The sequence below is a fragment of the Anticarsia gemmatalis genome, unplaced genomic scaffold (assembly GCF_050436995.1).
Source record: "Anticarsia gemmatalis isolate Benzon Research Colony breed Stoneville strain unplaced genomic scaffold, ilAntGemm2 primary ctg00000050.1, whole genome shotgun sequence".
Classification (NCBI taxonomy): Eukaryota; Metazoa; Arthropoda; class Insecta; order Lepidoptera; family Erebidae; genus Anticarsia; species Anticarsia gemmatalis.
In genome coordinates, this window is record NW_027466807.1 from 154,155 (window position 1) to 169,856 (window position 15,702).

At 41.8% G+C, this 15,702-nt stretch overlaps 9 protein-coding genes across 9 annotated transcripts; all 9 read right to left on the reverse strand.

The window, feature by feature from the left end:
- Positions 1-334: 334 nt before the first annotated feature.
- LOC142986994 (histone H4) lies at positions 335-1,082 on the reverse strand. The gene has a single exon (XM_076135551.1). It carries the CDS (start codon positions 997-999, stop codon positions 688-690), a length of 312 nt encoding a protein of 103 aa, XP_075991666.1. The 5' UTR covers positions 1,000-1,082; the 3' UTR covers positions 335-687.
- A 904-nt stretch (positions 1,083-1,986) lies between these two features.
- Positions 1,987-2,696, reverse strand: LOC142986985 (histone H3). Its single transcript, XM_076135540.1, has one exon. It carries the CDS (start codon positions 2,529-2,531, stop codon positions 2,121-2,123), a length of 411 nt encoding a protein of 136 aa, XP_075991655.1. The 5' UTR covers positions 2,532-2,696; the 3' UTR covers positions 1,987-2,120.
- Positions 2,697-3,478: 782 nt separating this feature from the next.
- Positions 3,479-4,326, reverse strand: LOC142986991 (histone H2B). The gene has a single exon (XM_076135548.1). It carries the CDS (start codon positions 3,981-3,983, stop codon positions 3,609-3,611), a length of 375 nt encoding a protein of 124 aa, XP_075991663.1. The 5' UTR covers positions 3,984-4,326; the 3' UTR covers positions 3,479-3,608.
- An 886-nt stretch (positions 4,327-5,212) lies between these two features.
- On the reverse strand, positions 5,213-5,821 carry LOC142986990 (histone H2A). The gene has a single exon (XM_076135547.1). It carries the CDS (start codon positions 5,712-5,714, stop codon positions 5,340-5,342), a length of 375 nt encoding a protein of 124 aa, XP_075991662.1. The 5' UTR covers positions 5,715-5,821; the 3' UTR covers positions 5,213-5,339.
- A 1,194-nt stretch (positions 5,822-7,015) lies between these two features.
- Positions 7,016-8,809, reverse strand: LOC142986984 (uncharacterized). Its single transcript, XM_076135539.1, has one exon. The coding sequence runs from the start codon at positions 7,889-7,891 to the stop codon at positions 7,160-7,162; it is 732 nt and encodes a 243-aa protein (XP_075991654.1). The 5' UTR covers positions 7,892-8,809; the 3' UTR covers positions 7,016-7,159.
- A 621-nt stretch (positions 8,810-9,430) lies between these two features.
- On the reverse strand, positions 9,431-10,178 carry LOC142986995 (histone H4). The gene has a single exon (XM_076135552.1). The coding sequence runs from the start codon at positions 10,093-10,095 to the stop codon at positions 9,784-9,786; it is 312 nt and encodes a 103-aa protein (XP_075991667.1). The 5' UTR covers positions 10,096-10,178; the 3' UTR covers positions 9,431-9,783.
- Positions 10,179-11,082: 904 nt separating this feature from the next.
- On the reverse strand, positions 11,083-11,792 carry LOC142986986 (histone H3). The gene has a single exon (XM_076135541.1). The coding sequence runs from the start codon at positions 11,625-11,627 to the stop codon at positions 11,217-11,219; it is 411 nt and encodes a 136-aa protein (XP_075991656.1). The 5' UTR covers positions 11,628-11,792; the 3' UTR covers positions 11,083-11,216.
- Positions 11,793-12,574: 782 nt separating this feature from the next.
- Positions 12,575-13,422, reverse strand: LOC142986993 (histone H2B). The gene has a single exon (XM_076135550.1). The coding sequence runs from the start codon at positions 13,077-13,079 to the stop codon at positions 12,705-12,707; it is 375 nt and encodes a 124-aa protein (XP_075991665.1). The 5' UTR covers positions 13,080-13,422; the 3' UTR covers positions 12,575-12,704.
- Positions 13,423-14,308: 886 nt separating this feature from the next.
- On the reverse strand, positions 14,309-14,917 carry LOC142986988 (histone H2A). The gene has a single exon (XM_076135544.1). The coding sequence runs from the start codon at positions 14,808-14,810 to the stop codon at positions 14,436-14,438; it is 375 nt and encodes a 124-aa protein (XP_075991659.1). The 5' UTR covers positions 14,811-14,917; the 3' UTR covers positions 14,309-14,435.
- Positions 14,918-15,702: the final 785 nt, after the last annotated feature.

Genomic DNA, 15,702 nt, shown 5'->3' on the forward strand with positions numbered 1-15,702 from the left:
CTATTTGTAATTTGTACGGATATTTCTATTTCAGGTTACCGGTAAGCAGCTGAGCTGAGGCTGAGGCTGAGCCCTGAGGACATTCGACGTCGCAACGTAGCATCAACTAAGAAGAAACGCAGTCGAATGCAGAGAGAGACGATCCAGGTATGTCAGTCAGTGTTCTGGTTACAAATATTGTATTTTTGTAATATATGTACATACTCACTCATAACTTCAAACAAGTAGTAGCTGTACATAAGTAAGTTGACAGAGAGATACACCAGTATCAATGATTTTATCATAACACATTATATAGGTAGGTAGGTTACCTACGTACGTGTATTATACTCTATTCGTTTCATATAATATTGATGATTATGTTATAGTAAACTACTCGGTACGTTGCGTTCTAGCGTTAGTAGGTGAAGTGAATTTATTCATATATTATTATTATGTACGTGTATAGTAGGTATACAGTATAGTACTACTATGTAGTATAGTATGAGAGTTTGACTTATCGTGTGTTCATTATAGAAACATAAACTTTATAATAGTTTATATGAATCGTATGCGGCCCTGAAAAGGGCCTTTTTATTAGCGCTATCACATATGACGCGTACGCTCAACGAGCGATGCGCAATTGCGACAGTGCCGGCTGGAGGACGGGACGGGTGTGTGTGTCGTCGTCCGTCGAGCAGAAGCAGCTTAACCGCCGAAACCGTACAGGGTGCGGCCTTGACGTTTCAGCGCGTAGACGACGTCCATGGCGGTGACGGTCTTCCTCTTGGCGTGCTCGGTGTATGTGACGGCGTCGCGGATCACGTTCTCGAGGAACACCTTCAGCACACCGCGAGTCTCCTCGTAAATAAGACCGGAGATACGCTTGACGCCGCCTCTGCGCGCGAGACGACGGATGGCGGGCTTCGTGATACCCTGGATGTTATCGCGAAGCACTTTCCTGTGGCGCTTGGCTCCTCCCTTTCCCAGACCTTTTCCTCCCTTTCCGCGGCCGGTCATCTTCTTTGTTCTTTAGTGTTGTGACGTTGAGTTGAGCAGACAGACAAGTGACGCGCGCACGTTGTTCAACGGGCGAGCGCTGGCGAACGACTGGATGCACGGGCCAGTACATGCCCCTCATTTATATACGCGTTGCGGCGCTCGCTCGAGCTCGCTCGTTCGCTAGTCGATAGGTCGGTCGGAACTCGGACGCGCAGGGTTTGTTTTGTTTTGGCGGGCCGTGTGCGACTTGCTGCCTCATTTTAGTTGATATTATTGTATATGTATATTTAAAAAAAAAAAAAAAAAAAACGTAAATTTCAACTATTTACTTAATTATATAAACTAATCAAATAATATTTATTTATTAATATTATAACACACCGCCTTTAATATGGTTAGCAGTGTACAACATCATAATATTGATTAAAAAAAAAAAAAAAAAAGAAAAAAACAAAAAGTATTATTTTAGGTACCTATATTAAATTGGTTGTTAGATTTTGATAATTTTTATCATCATTCAGCAGTAGGTACCTATCTATATTTATTATAAGCATACAATACACGATCAGTATTATTTAAGGAGTGTCTGTCTGGTTAAAAGAAAAAGAAAAAAAAAAAAAAATGTATAAGTACAGTAATGTAGGTAATGAAATTCGACCATTTTGTATTTAGGATCTATTTCGTCCTATATGTACTGTCTCTATTATAATATGTAATATTATATAATATGTAGCTGTATGTACCACGCCAGTAAATATTGTAATTTGTCAAATATGATGGACTTATGTATATTGTGTGTAGGCCTGCATCTTTATAGCTAGCTTGTACAGGAATGATGATATCATGTTGCAACTGCTATATTTTATTTTATTATATTTATATGGGGACCATACTTGCAGTATTTAGATATTAGGTAGGTATATTGTGTGTGTTAATTAATAGTTTGTTTGACTTTTTAATGTTAGTTGCAGAAACATATTTTATTACAAAAATATATGACTCATGTGTGGCCCTGAAAAGGGCCTTTTTGGTATTCGGCTGAGCGGCAATACAAGTGTATACTTAATAGGTGTATACAACAATATATCGCACACCGCCTTGTACACGCCAACTGCAGTACTCGATAGTACTGACTGCAGTTAGGCGCGCTCTCCGCGGATCCTGCGCGCCAGCTGTATATCCTTGGGCATGATGGTGACACGCTTGGCGTGGATGGCGCAAAGGTTGGTGTCTTCGAAGAGACCGACGAGGTAAGCCTCGCTGGCCTCCTGCAGGGCCATCACAGCGGAGCTCTGGAAACGGAGATCGGTCTTGAAGTCTTGAGCGATCTCACGCACCAAACGCTGGAACGGAAGCTTGCGGATCAACAGCTCGGTACTCTTCTGGTAACGACGAATCTCACGGAGCGCTACGGTTCCGGGCCTGTAACGATGGGGCTTCTTGACACCACCGGTTGCCGGTGCGCTCTTGCGGGCCGCCTTGGTGGCGAGCTGCTTCCTCGGTGCCTTACCACCGGTGGACTTGCGAGCGGTCTGCTTGGTACGCGCCATTTCTTAATTGAATTGAATTGTACTGAAACTGAACCTGAACGAACGACGTGCGGTGCGAACGGCGCGACTGTGCGAGCGGGAATGAAACGCGCATTGCCCGTCCCACTCGTATTTATACGATCGACACGGGCCGACAGCGCGAACCGGCCGCGGCGAACTCACTTGGAATTTTCTCTCTAAATTCGTATAAATCCTTTATTTTAAAGCGTACATAATATATTATATTGTGTGTACGTGTTTATATTATTATTCTATAAGTAACTTGATAAACGTCAAACTATGATAAACGTCATTTTTTTTTTTTCTTTTTTTTTTTTTTCTTTATAACATTGAATGACAACTATTTGAACGAACGAAACATGAAACAAAATGCGTTATACCTATATGTTATTCTTACAATTATCATTATTTTATTTTTTTTTGTTATTTTTAAGTAAGTATTTATAATATTTTATTTAAGTACATAATATTGTATACCGTTCATCACCTATAAACATTACACCTATCACTGTATTTCTCCATCGACTATTTGCAGTTTAGTAACTTGATAAACGTCAAACTATGATAAACGTCTTTTTTTTTTTTTTCTTTTTTTTTTTCCCATATAACATTGAATGACAACTATTTGAATTTTATTGAAGTACTTAAAATAATATTAGGCAGGCAATATTATTATGTACGATATGGGTATAGTACTCTGGTCGTGGAGCTTCAAAGTGTCATTATATTATTATATTTATTATCATCATACTTTATATTATATAAATAATATATATGTATTGTTGTTTTTGTCAATAATATAATTCCATTGTGTTACTATTTTTCTGTGTGTATTAAATTTAATCGTTGCAGATCGTAAAGGATAGCGACTGGGAGTGATGGAGATAGGTTTTTTTTTATGTTGTTGTTTGACTTTTGACATGTTTATCAACAGAAACATACATTTTGTATGTTAAATTGTATATGAAAATATTTGTGGCCCTGAAAAGGGCCTTTTGTTTGTGCGCAACACATAGGTAGGTGAGTATGTGGTGAGCGCAACGGTGGCGGCGGTACAAGTGCAAGCACACGCTGTGCTCACTTGGAGCTGGTGTACTTGGTGACAGCTTTGGTACCCTCGCTGACGGCGTGCTTGGCGAGCTCACCGGGCAGCAGGAGCCTCACGGATGTCTGCACCTCCCTCGATGTGATGGTGGACCTCTTGTTGTAGTGGGCCAGACGAGACGCTTCGGCGGCGATGCGTTCGAAGATGTCGTTAACGAAAGAGTTCATGATCGACATAGCCTTCGAGGAGATACCGGTGTCGGGGTGGACCTGCTTGAGCACCTTGTAGATGTAGATGGCGTAGCTCTCCTTCCTCTTGTGCTTCTTCTTTTTCTTGTCGGTCTTGGAGATGTTCTTTTGGGCCTTGCCGGATTTCTTGGCGGCCTTACCACTTGTCTTGGGCGGCATGGTGCGGCGATTCAACAATCACACAACAATACAATACGGAGCGCAAAATTCGATCCGTGCGGCACGGTGAGCGGTTGGATTGTGGTTCGAAATTGCAGAGAGGCCGCTCTTATTTATCGGCGCTCTCGCCGCGCGGTGGTGGCGACCTAAGGGAGCGCGCGCCGTCGGACGGGCCAATAGGAGCGCTCCGATGCGGTCTCTGTAAGCTCGACGCAGTGCTGACGCACGCCCGGCAGCTACACATCGCGGAGCGCGGAAAGGGCGGGGGGCGATCGACGCGGTACAGAATACTGGCTAAGGCTGTTTAAAAAAAAAAAAAATTAAAAAAAAATTAAAAAAAAAAAAAAAAACACTCACACACTCTCACAATATAATATAATGCTAAGCCAAGTATGTTTTGTTTGTGTTTTATCTAATAGGTATACATATATTATTCACTTATTAAATGTATTAACTTTATCGTTAGATTTTTTATTTATTTATATATTTGCGTTCTGCGAACGACTGACATAGATGAAATAAATATTATAACCTAATTATTTTATTGTATCGGTGTTTACATACCATAATAAGAGTGTACATATTTTGTAATTATAAATACATACGTTGTTGACACGTGGATAAACTAAACTGTACTCACTATTAAGCATTTTTTATTATTTTTTTTTTATTTAAATCAGCACCTACATGCCATATGATAATATTTATTTAATGAGTTATCGATATTTCATAATTATGAACTACAACTAACTGCTACTACTACAACTGACATAGGTACGCAAAAAAAAAAAGAAAAAAAAAAAACATTGGTAAGTATTTGAATCTGGCTGAGATGACGTATATTTTTTTTTTTTGTTATTCCGTTTTACGGCCCTGTGATCTAGCACTTTTGAGCTTTTTTGTAATCTGTGGTTATATCGAAGTTACGGTATTGGTAATGAAATTAAATAGTGGAATTTGGGAAGATGACGTATATAATAATAATTGTTGCCATATAGTATAATATAATGTATTGTACTTTTATACTATATATTATCATACTTATTACGTTTATTAATTAATAATATAATTATTAAAAAATCTATTCGTTCGTGGGGGTTTTTTTTTTTTTCTCTGTTGTTGTTTGTTTTGTGTGTGTTTGACTTTTAATAATGTTGCAACAGAAACAGTCATTCATTATCATAGGATAATTATGATAAATAGATAGACTTTGATTCATATTGTGGCCCTGAAAAGGGCCTTTTGTAAGAAAAATGCACGCCGCCGTCGTCGTCGTCTTGGTCGTACGACAGCAACGTATCATTATATCTTCCCACGAAGTGCGTCGGGTGTGAGGAGGAGGAGTAGGCGGTGGTTTTAAGCCTTCTTCTCGGTCTTCTTGGGCAGCAGGACCGCCTGGATGTTCGGCAGGACACCGCCTTGGGCGATGGTCACGCCGGAGAGCAGTTTGTTCAACTCCTCGTCGTTGCGGATGGCCAACTGAAGGTGACGGGGAATGATCCTGGTCTTCTTGTTGTCCCTCGCTGCGTTGCCGGCCAACTCGAGAACCTCAGCGGCCAAGTACTCCATGACGGCGGCCAGGTACACTGGTGCACCGGCACCGACGCGCTCGGCGTAATTGCCGTTACGCAGGAGCCTGTGGATACGACCGACGGGGAACTGAAGACCGGCACGGTTGGAGCGAGACTTTGCCTTTCCCTTGACTTTGCCACCTTTGCCGCGGCCCGACATGTTGAAGAGTTTTTAAATTGAAGATTTGAAAACAAAGTTAAACACGTATGTACACACACAGCTGAAACCGTGTGCGCGCGCAGCGAGTAAGCGTTGTAGAGTGACTCGCCGACAGCAGGGGCATTTTATTATATACGCGATCGCTGGCGCGCAACCGTCGGGCGGGGAGCGGAGTCGACGCTCACGAACGAAACGGGCGAGAAAACAACACGATAATCGCCGCTATTGCGCGTGCGCGGCACTTTCGCGCCATTTCCACGTTATATTTTATGAATTATAGATTTATGATTTATGTATAATGTATAATATATATGCTCAGTATAATGATGAGAATATCAATACAAATAAAGAAAAAAAAAAAAATTTTTTTTTTTCGTCCTGCAGTCGGGCGTCGTCACTTGTCAGTTTGATTTTGACAGTAACTAATAAAATATTTATGAATGTGTTTTTTTTTTTTTTTTTTCTCGTGTAGGTGAGTGTAGGTAGTCGGTGCAATTGCAATATCGTAGTGTCACTAATGTCACTTGAGAGTTATAATAATTTGAATAAATTGTGAGTGAGTAACGTACGCGTGCAAATTGCAATGTGCATCGCGATGTGATTAGAGCTAATACATTTATATTATTTACGAGTATCTAGGTACTCGCGAGTGACCTAGGGAAGCTAGGGTGTGTTTGTGTTTGTGTTTGTGTTGCGGTGTGCCGTTATAATGATATAATATCATCGTCATCATCATCGTATCGTGTGCTTCGTAGGTATGTGTTCGGCGGCTTTGGGTGAGTTTTTTATTTCAGATAAGCTGTTAGCTGTATATAGGTATTATGTAGTAGCTAGTTATAGTGTATGATATTCTAGGTGTTTTGAAATTATAGTTACGTTACGAGTTAACCACTCACATGTCATGTAGGGTGGCATAGGTAACGTCGTCGGTTCGTGTATTGTTTGATTCGTCGTCGACTATCATAGCATAGCTATACAATTATTATAATTATTGTTGTTATTATCTCTCTCGTGTTATATACCTTAGTTAGTTAGTTAGTTAGTTGGTTGGTTACATAGCTGTGGTAGTTTATTGTTTTGTTAGTAGTTGGTTGGTTAGTTTGTTTGACTTTCTGTATACGCATCAGAAACGAATATGTATGTTTGTACATGATTCATGAATATATTGTTAGCCCTGAAAAGGGCTGTTTTTGGTAGTGGCGAGCGAGTGTGTCACGCACGCCGCCGTGAGGCTCGCGGCTGCTGCGACGGCGACCCGGTGGCGGGTCGCTCGCTGCCGCTGCTGCTGCTGCTGCTGCTGCTGCTGCTGCTGCTGCTGCTGCTGCTGATGCTGCGGCGGCGGCGCGGCGGGACCGACGACGCGACGACGGTGTAGCGCGACCATGCACCGCACCCGCGCGTGTATAGCGCGCGCACTCGTTGGCTGCGGCCGGCGTGTGTGATATTTACTTCTTGGCTGCGGCTGCCTTCTTCGCGGCGGGCTTGGACTTGGGCGTAGCGGCGGCCTTCTTGGGCTTGGGCGCCTTCGGCTTCTTCGTGGGTGGCTTCGCGGTCTTCTTAGCCTTGGGTGCGGCGCCGCCCTTGGCCTTGGCGGGCGCGGCGGCCTTCTTGGCGGCGGGCTTCTTCTTCGCGGCGGCGGCGGCCTTCTTGTCCTTCGCGGCGGCCGAAGCCTTGGCTTTGGACGGCGATGCGGAGGCAGACGCGGACGCGGCTGCGGCCTTCTTGCTCTTGGCGCCGGCGGCGGAGGCGGTCGCCTTCTTGCCGGCCTTCGACGCTGCCGCTGCACCCTTGCCGGCGGCTGCCTTGCCCGCACCGGCGCTCGCGCTCGGCTTCTTGGCGGCGGCCGACTTGGACTCTAGCTTGAACGAACCGGACGCGCCCTTGCCCTTGGTCTGGATGAGCGCGCCGGACTCGACGGCGCTCTTCAGGTATTTTCTGATGAACGGCGCCAACTTCTCGGCGTCTACCTTGTACTGAGCGGCGATGTACTTCTTGATCGCCTGCAGCGAGGATCCGCTGCGCTCCTTCATCTCCTTGATAGCGTTGTTCACCATCTCGGACGTCTTCGGGTGCGTAGGCTTCGCCTTAGGTTTCTTAGCGCCGCCCGCCTGTCTTGCCTGTTTCTTTGCTGGTGTAGCGGGAGCGGGAGCTTCGGCGGCGACTGCTGTATCGGCCATTGTTGATTGTTGATAGATTGATTGCGAGAGTAAGTAAGTAAGTAAGTGAGAGAGAGAGAGAACGATCAAACAAACGTGTTCACGCGAGTGTGAAAGAGAGGTTCGATCTGAGACTTCGACTATCGTAGTAGATGTCGCCACTATACGCAACTTGCCACCCGATTAGCTACCTCGAGACTTTACCGTAACGAGGGCCATTCTGTCGCGAGACGATTTCTCGTATGAACACTTCATACTTTTCACTAACACGTATCTAATTAAATACAAATTTATTATATTTTTGTTATGTAACCACACTCGTTTATTGTATTTTCGTATACATAATGAACGAGACTATCTACCGGTACCGATAGATATCGCATAAAACGAACGATCGAGCCGGCGCTCACCATTATAATCCATACTGTCTACTTGGCATACCTCGCGTTCACTTCAAAATGTATTTTTCTCTATAAAACACAACGTTTCAGTTGTAAACGGTCGATAAATCAACAAGGAGGATATCGAGCTTGAAACGTATCAACATTTCATTTGTATTAACACTTTGGTCGAACGTATTAGACGATTAAAAGTGAACCTTCGTAAAACACGAAAGCGTTATACCACTTAAGGACGGGCGAGTCAGACCTGGTGGTATAACGTTTAATAAACTAATATAAAATTACAAAATACTATATTAAACAATGTGAAAGTGCATATAATGCAATTCAACATGCCAATAGACGAATAATCACGTTATGCACACGCTCAATCTCTCGCCGTACGTACACACACGGTACACGGTACGGAGACAGACACCCGTGTCCCGTGTAAGTTTAGTAGATTCATTCCCTTAGGCAGTGCTCTCAGTTACAGCTATTAATTATTATTATGTACCAGTGTCCAACAACACAACACTTACTTGAACACAATATTAAACACACACACAAATATTAATTAATTAATATTATGCATAAAATTTTCTATTTAGTTCGATTTGTCTAAATATGTATGTAAGTTTTAACAACAACATTACTTTGATGTTGACATGTACACATACCATATATAATATATCAATATGACAATTATTATTTTAATTATCATACAGTTACGTTAGTTAGTGTTAAACTGTTTATATTCTCTATTATTTAAATGTTACTCGAAACATTTTAATTCTAATCTTAATACCTATTATTAATGCTTGCATGTTATTTATTACTATGTACCTATTTGTAATTTGTACGGATATTTCTATTTCAGGTTACCGGTAAGCAGCTGAGCTGAGGCTGAGGCTGAGCCCTGAGGACATTCGACGTCGCAACGTAGCATCAACTAAGAAGAAACGCAGTCGAATGCAGAGAGAGACGATCCAGGTATGTCAGTCAGTGTTCTGGTTACAAATATTGTATTTTTGTAATATATGTACATACTCACTCATAACTTCAAACAAGTAGTAGCTGTACATAAGTAAGTTGACAGAGAGATACACCAGTATCAATGATTTTATCATAACACATTATATAGGTAGGTAGGTTACCTACGTACGTGTATTATACTCTATTCGTTTCATATAATATTGATGATTATGTTATAGTAAACTACTCGGTACGTTGCGTTCTAGCGTTAGTAGGTGAAGTGAATTTATTCATATATTATTATTATGTACGTGTATAGTAGGTATACAGTATAGTACTACTATGTAGTATAGTATGAGAGTTTGACTTATCGTGTGTTCATTATAGAAACATAAACTTTATAATAGTTTATATGAATCGTATGCGGCCCTGAAAAGGGCCTTTTTATTAGCGCTATCACATATGACGCGTACGCTCAACGAGCGATGCGCAATTGCGACAGTGCCGGCTGGAGGACGGGACGGGTGTGTGTGTCGTCGTCCGTCGAGCAGAAGCAGCTTAACCGCCGAAACCGTACAGGGTGCGGCCTTGACGTTTCAGCGCGTAGACGACGTCCATGGCGGTGACGGTCTTCCTCTTGGCGTGCTCGGTGTATGTGACGGCGTCGCGGATCACGTTCTCGAGGAACACCTTCAGCACACCGCGAGTCTCCTCGTAAATAAGACCGGAGATACGCTTGACGCCGCCTCTGCGCGCGAGACGACGGATGGCGGGCTTCGTGATACCCTGGATGTTATCGCGAAGCACTTTCCTGTGGCGCTTGGCTCCTCCCTTTCCCAGACCTTTTCCTCCCTTTCCGCGGCCGGTCATCTTCTTTGTTCTTTAGTGTTGTGACGTTGAGTTGAGCAGACAGACAAGTGACGCGCGCACGTTGTTCAACGGGCGAGCGCTGGCGAACGACTGGATGCACGGGCCAGTACATGCCCCTCATTTATATACGCGTTGCGGCGCTCGCTCGAGCTCGCTCGTTCGCTAGTCGATAGGTCGGTCGGAACTCGGACGCGCAGGGTTTGTTTTGTTTTGGCGGGCCGTGTGCGACTTGCTGCCTCATTTTAGTTGATATTATTGTATATGTATATTTAAAAAAAAAAAAAAAAAAAACGTAAATTTCAACTATTTACTTAATTATATAAACTAATCAAATAATATTTATTTATTAATATTATAACACACCGCCTTTAATATGGTTAGCAGTGTACAACATCATAATATTGATTAAAAAAAAAAAAAAAAAAGAAAAAAACAAAAAGTATTATTTTAGGTACCTATATTAAATTGGTTGTTAGATTTTGATAATTTTTATCATCATTCAGCAGTAGGTACCTATCTATATTTATTATAAGCATACAATACACGATCAGTATTATTTAAGGAGTGTCTGTCTGGTTAAAAGAAAAAGAAAAAAAAAAAAAAATGTATAAGTACAGTAATGTAGGTAATGAAATTCGACCATTTTGTATTTAGGATCTATTTCGTCCTATATGTACTGTCTCTATTATAATATGTAATATTATATAATATGTAGCTGTATGTACCACGCCAGTAAATATTGTAATTTGTCAAATATGATGGACTTATGTATATTGTGTGTAGGCCTGCATCTTTATAGCTAGCTTGTACAGGAATGATGATATCATGTTGCAACTGCTATATTTTATTTTATTATATTTATATGGGGACCATACTTGCAGTATTTAGATATTAGGTAGGTATATTGTGTGTGTTAATTAATAGTTTGTTTGACTTTTTAATGTTAGTTGCAGAAACATATTTTATTACAAAAATATATGACTCATGTGTGGCCCTGAAAAGGGCCTTTTTGGTATTCGGCTGAGCGGCAATACAAGTGTATACTTAATAGGTGTATACAACAATATATCGCACACCGCCTTGTACACGCCAACTGCAGTACTCGATAGTACTGACTGCAGTTAGGCGCGCTCTCCGCGGATCCTGCGCGCCAGCTGTATATCCTTGGGCATGATGGTGACACGCTTGGCGTGGATGGCGCAAAGGTTGGTGTCTTCGAAGAGACCGACGAGGTAAGCCTCGCTGGCCTCCTGCAGGGCCATCACAGCGGAGCTCTGGAAACGGAGATCGGTCTTGAAGTCTTGAGCGATCTCACGCACCAAACGCTGGAACGGAAGCTTGCGGATCAACAGCTCGGTACTCTTCTGGTAACGACGAATCTCACGGAGCGCTACGGTTCCGGGCCTGTAACGATGGGGCTTCTTGACACCACCGGTTGCCGGTGCGCTCTTGCGGGCCGCCTTGGTGGCGAGCTGCTTCCTCGGTGCCTTACCACCGGTGGACTTGCGAGCGGTCTGCTTGGTACGCGCCATTTCTTAATTGAATTGAATTGTACTGAAACTGAACCTGAACGAACGACGTGCGGTGCGAACGGCGCGACTGTGCGAGCGGGAATGAAACGCGCATTGCCCGTCCCACTCGTATTTATACGATCGACACGGGCCGACAGCGCGAACCGGCCGCGGCGAACTCACTTGGAATTTTCTCTCTAAATTCGTATAAATCCTTTATTTTAAAGCGTACATAATATATTATATTGTGTGTACGTGTTTATATTATTATTCTATAAGTAACTTGATAAACGTCAAACTATGATAAACGTCATTTTTTTTTTTTCTTTTTTTTTTTTTTCTTTATAACATTGAATGACAACTATTTGAACGAACGAAACATGAAACAAAATGCGTTATACCTATATGTTATTCTTACAATTATCATTATTTTATTTTTTTTTGTTATTTTTAAGTAAGTATTTATAATATTTTATTTAAGTACATAATATTGTATACCGTTCATCACCTATAAACATTACACCTATCACTGTATTTCTCCATCGACTATTTGCAGTTTAGTAACTTGATAAACGTCAAACTATGATAAACGTCTTTTTTTTTTTTTTCTTTTTTTTTTTCCCATATAACATTGAATGACAACTATTTGAATTTTATTGAAGTACTTAAAATAATATTAGGCAGGCAATATTATTATGTACGATATGGGTATAGTACTCTGGTCGTGGAGCTTCAAAGTGTCATTATATTATTATATTTATTATCATCATACTTTATATTATATAAATAATATATATGTATTGTTGTTTTTGTCAATAATATAATTCCATTGTGTTACTATTTTTCTGTGTGTATTAAATTTAATCGTTGCAGATCGTAAAGGATAGCGACTGGGAGTGATGGAGATAGGTTTTTTTTTATGTTGTTGTTTGACTTTTGACATGTTTATCAACAGAAACATACATTTTGTATGTTAAATTGTATATGAAAATATTTGTGGCCCTGAAAAGGGCCTTTTGTTTGTGCGCAACACATAGGTAGGTGAGTATGTGGTGAGCGCAACGGTGGCGGCGGTACAAGTGCAAGCACACGCTGTGCTCACTTGGAGCTGGTGTACTTGGTGACAGCTTTGGTACCCTCGCTGACGGCGTGCTTGGCGAGCTCACCGGGCAGCAGGAGCCTCACGGATGTCTGCACCTCCCTCGATGTGATGGTGGACCTCTTGTTGTAGTGGGCCAGACGAGACGCTTCGGCGGCGATGCGTTCGAAGATGTCGTTAACGAAAGAGTTCATGATCGACATAGCCTTCGAGGAGATACCGGTGTCGGGGTGGACCTGCTTGAGCACCTTGTAGATGTAGATGGCGTAGCTCTCCTTCCTCTTGTGCTTCTTCTTTTTCTTGTCGGTCTTGGAGATGTTCTTTTGGGCCTTGCCGGATTTCTTGGCGGCCTTACCACTTGTCTTGGGCGGCATGGTGCGGCGATTCAACAATCACACAACAATACAATACGGAGCGCAAAATTCGATCCGTGCGGCACGGTGAGCGGTTGGATTGTGGTTCGAAATTGCAGAGAGGCCGCTCTTATTTATCGGCGCTCTCGCCGCGCGGTGGTGGCGACCTAAGGGAGCGCGCGCCGTCGGACGGGCCAATAGGAGCGCTCCGATGCGGTCTCTGTAAGCTCGACGCAGTGCTGACGCACGCCCGGCAGCTACACATCGCGGAGCGCGGAAAGGGCGGGGGGCGATCGACGCGGTACAGAATACTGGCTAAGGCTGTTTAAAAAAAAAAAAAATTAAAAAAAAATTAAAAAAAAAAAAAAAAACACTCACACACTCTCACAATATAATATAATGCTAAGCCAAGTATGTTTTGTTTGTGTTTTATCTAATAGGTATACATATATTATTCACTTATTAAATGTATTAACTTTATCGTTAGATTTTTTATTTATTTATATATTTGCGTTCTGCGAACGACTGACATAGATGAAATAAATATTATAACCTAATTATTTTATTGTATCGGTGTTTACATACCATAATAAGAGTGTACATATTTTGTAATTATAAATACATACGTTGTTGACACGTGGATAAACTAAACTGTACTCACTATTAAGCATTTTTTATTATTTTTTTTTTATTTAAATCAGCACCTACATGCCATATGATAATATTTATTTAATGAGTTATCGATATTTCATAATTATGAACTACAACTAACTGCTACTACTACAACTGACATAGGTACGCAAAAAAAAAAAGAAAAAAAAAAAACATTGGTAAGTATTTGAATCTGGCTGAGATGACGTATATTTTTTTTTTTTGTTATTCCGTTTTACGGCCCTGTGATCTAGCACTTTTGAGCTTTTTTGTAATCTGTGGTTATATCGAAGTTACGGTATTGGTAATGAAATTAAATAGTGGAATTTGGGAAGATGACGTATATAATAATAATTGTTGCCATATAGTATAATATAATGTATTGTACTTTTATACTATATATTATCATACTTATTACGTTTATTAATTAATAATATAATTATTAAAAAATCTATTCGTTCGTGGGGGTTTTTTTTTTTTTCTCTGTTGTTGTTTGTTTTGTGTGTGTTTGACTTTTAATAATGTTGCAACAGAAACAGTCATTCATTATCATAGGATAATTATGATAAATAGATAGACTTTGATTCATATTGTGGCCCTGAAAAGGGCCTTTTGTAAGAAAAATGCACGCCGCCGTCGTCGTCGTCTTGGTCGTACGACAGCAACGTATCATTATATCTTCCCACGAAGTGCGTCGGGTGTGAGGAGGAGGAGTAGGCGGTGGTTTTAAGCCTTCTTCTCGGTCTTCTTGGGCAGCAGGACCGCCTGGATGTTCGGCAGGACACCGCCTTGGGCGATGGTCACGCCGGAGAGCAGTTTGTTCAACTCCTCGTCGTTGCGGATGGCCAACTGAAGGTGACGGGGAATGATCCTGGTCTTCTTGTTGTCCCTCGCTGCGTTGCCGGCCAACTCGAGAACCTCAGCGGCCAAGTACTCCATGACGGCGGCCAGGTACACTGGTGCACCGGCACCGACGCGCTCGGCGTAATTGCCGTTACGCAGGAGCCTGTGGATACGACCGACGGGGAACTGAAGACCGGCACGGTTGGAGCGAGACTTTGCCTTTCCCTTGACTTTGCCACCTTTGCCGCGGCCCGACATGTTGAAGAGTTTTTAAATTGAAGATTTGAAAACAAAGTTAAACACGTATGTACACACACAGCTGAAACCGTGTGCGCGCGCAGCGAGTAAGCGTTGTAGAGTGACTCGCCGACAGCAGGGGCATTTTATTATATACGCGATCGCTGGCGCGCAACCGTCGGGCGGGGAGCGGAGTCGACGCTCACGAACGAAACGGGCGAGAAAACAACACGATAATCGCCGCTATTGCGCGTGCGCGGCACTTTCGCGCCATTTCCACGTTATATTTTATGAATTATAGATTTATGATTTATGTATAATGTATAATATATATGCTCAGTATAATGATGAGAATATCAATACAAATAAAGAAAAAAAAAAAAATTTTTTTTTTTCGTCCTGCAGTCGGGCGTCGTCACTTGTCAGTTTGATTTTGACAGTAACTAATAAAATATTTATGAATGTGTTTTTTTTTTTTTTTTTTCTCGTGTAGGTGAGTGTAGGTAGTCGGTGCAATTGCAATATCGTAGTGTCACTAATGTCACTTGAGAGTTATAATAATTTGAATAAATTGTGAGTGAGTAACGTACGCGTGCAAATTGCAATGTGCATCGCGATGTGATTAGAGCTAATACATTTATATTATTTACGAGTATCTAGGTACTCGCGAGTGACCTAGGGAAGCTAGGGTGTGTTTGTGTTTGTGTTTGTGTTGCGGTGTGCCGTTATAATGATATAATATCATCGTCATCATCATCGTATCGTGTGCTTCGTAGGTATGTGTTCGGCGGCTTTGGGTGAGTTTTTTATTTCAGATAAGCTGTTAGCTGTATATAGGTATTATGTAGTAGCTAGTTATAGTGTATGATATTCTAGGTGTTTTGAAATTATAGTTACGTTACGAGTTAACCAC

Coding starts and splice junctions, on each gene's coding strand:
- LOC142986988 (XM_076135544.1), bottom strand. CDS start 14,810: ATGTCGGGCCGCGGCAAAGGTGGCAAAGTCAAGGGAAAGGCAAAGTCT.
- LOC142986991 (XM_076135548.1), bottom strand. CDS start 3,983: ATGCCGCCCAAGACAAGTGGTAAGGCCGCCAAGAAATCCGGCAAGGCC.
- LOC142986995 (XM_076135552.1), bottom strand. CDS start 10,095: ATGACCGGCCGCGGAAAGGGAGGAAAAGGTCTGGGAAAGGGAGGAGCC.
- LOC142986985 (XM_076135540.1), bottom strand. CDS start 2,531: ATGGCGCGTACCAAGCAGACCGCTCGCAAGTCCACCGGTGGTAAGGCA.
- LOC142986993 (XM_076135550.1), bottom strand. CDS start 13,079: ATGCCGCCCAAGACAAGTGGTAAGGCCGCCAAGAAATCCGGCAAGGCC.
- LOC142986984 (XM_076135539.1), bottom strand. CDS start 7,891: ATGGCCGATACAGCAGTCGCCGCCGAAGCTCCCGCTCCCGCTACACCA.
- LOC142986994 (XM_076135551.1), bottom strand. CDS start 999: ATGACCGGCCGCGGAAAGGGAGGAAAAGGTCTGGGAAAGGGAGGAGCC.
- LOC142986990 (XM_076135547.1), bottom strand. CDS start 5,714: ATGTCGGGCCGCGGCAAAGGTGGCAAAGTCAAGGGAAAGGCAAAGTCT.
- LOC142986986 (XM_076135541.1), bottom strand. CDS start 11,627: ATGGCGCGTACCAAGCAGACCGCTCGCAAGTCCACCGGTGGTAAGGCA.